At 46.6% G+C, this 7,958-nt stretch overlaps 1 protein-coding gene across 1 annotated transcript; it reads left to right on the top strand.

Annotated features, from left to right (window-relative positions):
• The first annotated feature begins 1,996 nt into the window (after positions 1-1,996).
• Positions 1,997-7,650, top strand: dhh (desert hedgehog signaling molecule). Its single transcript, XM_047040559.1, has 3 exons — positions 1,997-2,919; positions 5,845-6,106; positions 6,299-7,650. The coding sequence occupies exons 1-3, from the start codon at positions 2,611-2,613 to the stop codon at positions 7,105-7,107; spliced, it is 1,380 nt and encodes a 459-aa protein (XP_046896515.1). The 5' UTR covers positions 1,997-2,610; the 3' UTR covers positions 7,108-7,650.
• The last annotated feature ends 308 nt before the right edge of the window (positions 7,651-7,958 follow it).

Here is a 7,958-nt window from a genome sequence, read left to right as displayed (position 1 = left end):
CAAAGCCAGCAGCAATGGCAACAGTCAAAGGTCTTCCCGCCCGTTCATTCAGCCAGTAATAACGATTCTCAATCAAGAAAATCTCAGCTGGATATTCTACACGACTCTGTATGGAGACTAGCAACCAGAGGTAGAGCATTCTGGGCACAAGCGACGCTCCCTGAAGGGGCCGAGCCGTGATTCTGTCGCCTGACGACGGTGAGGCCCAGGTGCCAGTGGAGCGCAGGCCCCCCCCCCCCCCAACAAACAGCGAGAACAAAGCGAGCAGGGGTAGACGAGCCCGGGGGCAGGAAAGATCTCGTTTTCTGTACGGCGGCTTGACAGGAAACCCAGCCATTCACACAGCCATATACTCCCATCCTGATGTGGAGGAGGGACAGCCGCTGAGAGGCAGGAGGAGGAGGGGAGGGGGGGATGGGGGGTGGGTTGGGGCCCTGAAATAAAAACTAATAATGACTTTATTTCCATCTCCCAACTCTTAGATGTCTGCTTCCTTCCCCTCGCTTTAATGTCAGATGAAATCTTTTGGCTTGCATGAGTCTTCATGGCAGACGTGTGGGGTGTTTGTTCATATGAAATGTTATTTTTTGGGCGGGGTGGGGGGTGGGGGGGAGGGAGAGAGTTGAGTCTGATTAAGGCCGCTCCCCTGCACTTGTCGTTATGTGTTACGTCTCTCATCTTTTGATCAGAAGCCCAGCCCTGGACATGCCTCCATGTTTGACACGAGGGCAGGGAGTCGCAGCTCATCGTCCAGCCCCTCCCTCCGCGCGCACGAGGGGTCTAGAACCTTCCTCCTCTCGGCACTAACCTGTGTTGTTCGGGCCGGTAGACAGCCCTGTGAAGGAAAATCGACCCTGCCTGTACAGTTTCTTCTTGTCAGGGAAAGTTAAGTGATGCTGGTTTGACGGCAGCACTCAGAAGCACTCGCCAGAACTTGTAAGGTCATACTGTGTTGATAAACAGAAAAGAGGGATTGATTTGGGAAACGTTTACCCCAGAGACACACAGTCTAGTAGAGAAAGATAAAGTAACATGTATTCTATGTGCTTTTGAAGACAAACATACTGATATATAGACTGTGGATCAATTCACTGGTTGTGCACAGCAACACATGTACCCCATGGACTGGTCACAGTGTGATCCAAGCCTTTTTGGGATTCGTATAGAGTGCATTTTGTCAGACAGTCAGCGAGTGCCGTGGGGGACAGTGACACACTTTCACCTGCAACTCAACCCCTTCCGCAAATCATTAGACTGCGCAGACTGTTTGAGACACACACTGATGATACGCAATTTGTCTCAAAGCCTCTTGCTTTCGTATAGTCACGGAGACATTATCTCTTGTCCTCTTTAATGATTCCTGTAAATCCCAGCTATTGTTCTGAAAAGGATAAAAATAATACGCCGATAGAGCCAGCGGGTGTTTCCAGTGAAGGTCTTGGGTGTGAGGGGGTTCAGGGGCTGCGTATCAGCCCCGGGTCTTGGTTCAAGTAGCAAACAAAGGAAAGGTGCGCCGTAAGTCAGGGACTGTCGGCCAGGGGGTCATGGCTGCGGCGACTCTCCAGGGGAAGGAAGCGCCTTCACCCACAACTTGAGTCTCACTTTCAGGCTGGCTTTTTAATAACGCTCACTGCCTACAGTGAGAATAGGTAACCCAATATGTGATAAGTAGACATGGAGAGTTTAAGTCAAGTCTGAGGTGTAATGGAAAGTTAGATTCTGAGTTCAATTCGGGGGGGAAAGTTAGTGTAACAACTGCTGTTCTGAAGATGAATCGTAATATCTTGACTGGACGGCTTTTGCGTAAAAGATTGATTTGTGTGATTTGTGATTGAACATAGGCTGATATCTTCCGCCTTTCCACCTCAACAATTTGTGCGTAACGTTACGCATGGCAGAAACAATGGTAATCGACATAGCTCCTTCAAAAGGGGTAAAAGTATAGCCACATTTTACCCATAATAATTGCTGCACTAAGTACGTAAGTAAGCTAATCATGTGTTGAATTGGAGGCGTGTGCTGTCGCATTGGGAGCGCGCAGAGGAAGGGAGGGCAATCTCGTCCAGACGCTAATAAGACCCAATGGCCGGCGCACGGTGTTCAAGAGCGCTTAAACGCGAGAGAGGACAGCGGACGGCCAAAACTTCACGAGAGTTACTGCAGAACCGAGGACAAGGATGCGATTGACACTTAAATAAGTTCACAAGGGAATCTTTACCACGCGGCTCAGAAGAGCAAAGTGCCGGTCGCGTCTGCGTATTGCTACGAAACTACTGACAGAGAGACGCGATAGATAACTGAAGATCCTGAAAACACCTGTCCGGCGACCGATACCTCTATCTCCAAAGGACCACTAAGGATAACATGTATTCCCATTTACATCAAAGATATTTCTTTGATTAAAAAAAGTCGTTTTATATATTGACAAACACCCTCCTACATCCGAATCTGTGAATTTGGAACTTGGTATTAAAGTAATCCTCATTTATTACCCCTGATCTGGAATGGACCTGGAACTGAAAGCTCTTCAAATGCAAACACGTGACCAGAACTGGGCTCTCATGGTGGGCTTTGTGGGTCACTGATACCCGGGTCCCAAAACATTCCCCAATGAAGCCGTCCTGGTGGGCACGCCTAGCACCCCTCGGCCTGCTGGCAGCGTGCACATGGGCATGGCTTGTCCAGGGATGCGGACCCGGCCCGGGTCATGGCATCCGCACCAAGCCTAGGAAACTCACCCCGATGTCCTACAAGCAGTTTGTCCCCAACTTCTCAGAAAACAACCTGGGGGCCAGCGGGAGAGCCGAGGGCAAGATCACACGCAACTCTGAACGTTTTAACGAGCTGGTGTGTAACTACAACACCGACATTGACTTCAAGGATGAGGAAAACACCAGGGCTGACCGCTTCATGACAAAGGTAAACCCTCAAGGTTGAAGTGTGTGTAATGGTTAATCAAGCCCAATCATGCAAGCTTAGTTTAATTTCTGAAGTGTGAATATGGGCTTCAAGAATGTATTTGATGGGTCACTACCCTCCATTGACCTTAGTTAGGTATGCCTGCCCAGTGCCTGGGGTACAGTAAATGTGGGGTTAGTATTGGACATGTACCATGTAGAGGGATGCTCCCTAAACAGAGTCAAATTGCCAGGTTCTCTGACTCTGGGAGAACATCCCTCTGCTGGACGCTAGGTGAACTACAGCCTTCAGGCCTAGTGGATGGGGTGGATTGGGTGTTAGAAGATGGGGTGTTTCAATAAAGAATGTATTAAAAGTTATATAGCCAATACAAAATGTGTATACAAAGTGCACTGTTCCAAAGTGACATTCTCAAAATGACTACATACAATTTGATAATGACCACGTGCGACTTCAGATGGCGCATTGTCATGTTTTGTGTTTTTCAAGCATTTCCAGTTTAGCCTTGACGGCCAGCCAATCGATATAAAGGTGTTCCGCTATTCCCCTGAGAACTTTGTCCTTTACCAAATTAGCTCGCTTAAGGTGTTTGATTTTTTTTTTACCCACACTCCCCCTCTGTCCTTTGTCGGCATGGGGAGATCAGGATGTAATTCAATATTATGCTCCAGGAGAATGAGTTCGCCCTCAGGATCATTTCCTTTTAATCTTTAACCAAACTCTTTGTTGCCCCAGTAATTAAACGATTCCTCTGGTTCCACTTGCTTAGTCTATGTGTGCATACTAGGTGGGATATGCATGTGATGCACATAACCTTGCATAGTGTACACTGGTTACACTGGGGAAAGAATGTGTGCTATGTAGAATCATTTATCCCTGTATTGAAACGTTTTTTAGGTCATTTCGTTTTTTTTGTTGTTGTTCTAAAATACTTTGTTCTAAACCGTGAAGATACTTGTTAAACGTGCAGTTGGTACCCCAAATTCTGTTTGAACTTGTCCCTCTAGAACCCTTTTTGAGACAGTTCCCCTGGATACTGCATCAGTATGTTAGGTATTGGTTACTCAAATAGAAGTTACACTCGGCCCATAATGAGTGGAGACAAAGACTCCCGGCAGCACTCATATCTGACCTCTTTAGAATATCAAGGAAGCCACAGTGTGATCTTGGCATTTGGGTTTGAGGTCACAGAACAATAAAAGCCTTGTTGTTTTCCACGCATGATTGATATTTTCAACCCTCTGTTGTCAAGTGTGTCATCAATCTGCGTTACAATGTATCTCATTGTCTCTTTCTCAGCGGTAACATTTCCCACAAAAAGTCACTTGATCTAACAAATAGAAATGTGAAGAACACCTGTGTCTTGTCAGTCGGGCCTCAGAAATAAAGAAGGCGTCTGATGTGATGCGTTGATGGGGGATTCAGACGTTTCACTGAATCGACTGATCACTTAATGAGATTGAGACTATTTTGAGATCTTTTGAATGATCATGCATTTAAATCAGTGTTATAGTTTTTGACTTTCTAATCAATGCTTGTAAAGGATGTGATGAAAGTCTGTGGTTGCCTGTCTGTGCCCTTCTAATGTCCAGTCTGAGTACGTGTGAGTGTGTGTGTGCACAGACTTGAAAGAACTTCTTTGTGTATCATTTGGAGACTCCGAAAGGGTCGCCTATACAAAATTCTCGCCTGTTGAAGTAATGGTCCTGTCGGAAAAGCCACATTGTAGTTTTGACAATGAAACGCCTCTCCTCAATGGAATTGCGAGGAGAAATGTGCCCAGTTGGTTTTCAGTGCCTCTCTCTTTCTCACTCTCACTGTCACATTCCCAAGTGCATGCCCATACATTCCTCCCCCTCTACCCTCACACTTGCCCTGAACCTTGCTGCCTTGTTGCGCTGCCCCTCGCTCTCACTCCCTCTTCCTCTCTCTCTTCTCACTCTCTCCCTGATCTCTCTCACACTCTTTCACTGGATCACGGTCAACACGCTCGGTTTCGAAGTTTCTCCTTCCATCTGCTCCAGACCTGGTTACGGGCGCACACGCCAATCCCAATCGGGCTTGTTGTTTCGTCGTTGATGCAGGGAAATAATTATGCTGGCTTGACAGTACAATGACATGGCCCTCTTTAGCACCATGTAAACACAGCAGTCCCACATTCAGACATCTCTCAGAAGCTGCTCCTTTCATGTGGCAGCTTGTAACATTGCGCTCGTGTAGGCGTAAGAGTATCCCTTTCTGATCGAATGTGTCAGGGGTGACAATGAGGAAAGTCATTACTGGATACAAAGAGAACGGCCTTGATTCTTCTGTCGTTCGGTGAAAAAGAACCTCAGGAATGTACAGTACTCGACTGGATACAGTGGCGTTGTCCTCAGGTCAGGAGGGGTGGAGGGTGACCTTTTAAAGCCTCGAAAATATGCATGGGTATATTTCCATATGTATTTTTCTCTCTCTCGTATATAAATATATGGAAAACACACAGAGTGTTATGCATATGCCTGGCCCTGCTTAACAAAGGTTTCAGTGGATGACGGAGGGGAGATTCTGTGCTGCAGTCACACCATACGTTAGACGGGAACTCATATCTGCTCACTGTCTCAAGTTGGGCGTATAACTTTGTTAATGAGTGATGAAAAGTGTCTCGGTCACCTCCGCTTGAGGGGGTTTCAGACGGCAACAAGCATTGCACTGGTCGGAACGGAGCCAAGTGTCTCGATGTAGATAGTCATCAGAAATACCACAGGCAACCAGGGGTGTGTGCGCACACCCACGTACACAAACACACCAAAGTATGCCCATAATGCGATAAACGCAGCTCACGAATCAGTAATAGGCACTGGCCTTTGAAGAAGCAAAAAAAAAAGACTTGCAACTGTATTTCTCTGTGTCTCCCTCCGTCTCTCTCTTCCCCATCTCTCTCAGCGCTCTAAGGACTGTCTGAACAAGCTGGCCATAGCTGTGATGAACCAGTGGCCCGGTGTGCGCCTCAGGGTGACGGAGGCCTGGGACGAGGACGGACACCACCCCCCCAACTCCCTCCACTACGAGGGCCGAGCCGTGGACATCACCACCTCGGACAGAGACTCCCACAAGTACGGGCTCCTGGCCCAGATGGCGGTGGAGGCCGGCTTTGACTGGGTACACTACGAGTCCAAGTATCACGTCCACTGCTCTGTCAAAGCTGGTGAGACCACTGAGACGTATTGCATAACGTTCACAGTAGTTTTCAATGGTTGGCCTCATGTGGCTGGTGCTTGTCCTCATCCAGGCTGTAGGTTTACTACCGTAAGGTTTTTGGCCAATTGTGTTATTGTGTCCTAATCACTGTCTCGTTTCTTCAGTAAAGGATCGTCTCTGTCTCTTGTTTTTCCTTCAGATCACTCAGTGGCAGTGGAGAAGGGGGGCTGCTTTCCAGGCTGGGCGCAGGTGACTGTGGCCGGGCAGGGACAGAAGGACCTGTCCTCTCTGGCTCCAGGGGACAGAGTGATGACTTTGTCCGAGTCGGGTCAAGCCGTCTTCAGCCGTGTGCTCTCGTTTCTGCACAGGGACCGCGAAAGCAGGTCCACGTTCCTGGTTCTGTGCACGGAAGACAGCCACTGTCTCACCCTGACCCCCCACCATCTTGTCTTCCTGTCTCCTCGCTACAAACTCAACCACAGTGAGTACCCGGCTCTGTTCGCCAGTCGAGCCAAGCTGGGGGACTATGTGCTCGTCCATGTGGCCGGTGGCGTTCAACCATCCAAGATCATCTTTGTATCTGTGGAAGAGGGGGTAGGTGTATATGCGCCACTGACTGAACACGGCACTCTGTTTGTGGATGGGGTACTGGCATCCAGCTATGCAGCCGTGGAGGACCACAGACTGGCACACTGGGCGTTTGGGCCTCTCAGACTATTGCTCTCCTTCAGCCAGCTGGTTTGGGAAGAGAAGCCACCAGGAGGAAAAACCACTGTGTCCAAGTTAGGTGCCACAAAGAATACCTACTGGGAGAGACCCGTGTTTAACTGTGTGCAGGCCAACAAAGACGTTTCAAGTTACCGTCACAATCTCACAGTATCTCTTATTAGAGATGTTGTGAGGAATTGTGACACCGTGCCGGAAGAAGTGTCAAATGTGCACTGGTATGCTAGACTGCTTCACAGCCTTGGACGAATATGTCTAGACGCAAAGTCATTTCATCTTTAAGGGACCATTAGTTCAGGCCTGGGACACTGCTACTGACTACCAATGAAAAACAGTGTCATTACGTACATAGATTTAAACTGATACGTCAACCTTTTTTCACTTGTGCCATATAATTTGTCATTGCACTGAACATGGTTTATTTGCTTTATTTCACTCACTGGATTTGCAATGTAATTTATGTAATAATTTTCACGTGACATTCATTTGACATTTTTATGGTTGGTTAAAGTAAATATATGTAAAATATGTGTTTGTACCGAGAAGTGGTATGGGCATAACTGTCTATATAAACTGTTCTGTTTCTTAAAGTGTACCTATAACTCATTTAATCTATTTCCAAGAAAACAAATGGTTGATGTCCATATACTTTATTATTCTAGTAAAAGAGGAAATATTTGCCAGAAAAAATAAAAGCTTTATTTTTGTACCTTTTGAATCATAATGTATAAATGTAGCAATGTAATGGACACCTAACTTTTACCTTACTTTGTTTTATATCTTTATTACCACAAGTAATTAAACAGATGTAATATATGCTAAATATCTACTTGTGTTTCTTGAATCTTTTTACACATATAATTTAAAAAATGATTTCCCCCCTCTAAGTTCATTTGCAAACAAATATATAGAGGACAGAATGGAGATATCTCTTGGTCTATTTCGTGTAGGTCACAAGGGGCTGAACACCAGGCGGATGAGCAACAATGACACGTTCTCCCTCAAGCTACCTCATCTCTCTCAGTGTATCATGCTTTACCCTGCTTTATCATTTATTATTTTAAGTGCACAAAGCTTCCAACGTGTGTCAACAGTACCCATGTTGTATAATCATAGTTGTTCCAAGAAGCTAC

Source organism: Hypomesus transpacificus, chromosome 18 (genome assembly GCF_021917145.1).
Source record: "Hypomesus transpacificus isolate Combined female chromosome 18, fHypTra1, whole genome shotgun sequence".
In the NCBI taxonomy this organism is placed as follows: domain Eukaryota; kingdom Metazoa; phylum Chordata; class Actinopteri; order Osmeriformes; family Osmeridae; genus Hypomesus; species Hypomesus transpacificus.
This window is presented reverse-complemented; position numbering and strand designations above follow the sequence as displayed.

Coding starts and splice junctions, on each gene's coding strand:
- dhh (XM_047040559.1), top strand. CDS start 2,611: ATGAAGCCGTCCTGGTGGGCACGCCTAGCACCCCTCGGCCTGCTGGCA. Junction 2,920..5,844: donor CTGACCGCTTCATGACAAAG/GTAAACCCTCAA, acceptor CATCTCTCTCAG/CGCTCTAAGGACTGTCTGAA. Junction 6,107..6,298: donor CCACTGCTCTGTCAAAGCTG/GTGAGACCACTG, acceptor TTTTTCCTTCAG/ATCACTCAGTGGCAGTGGAG.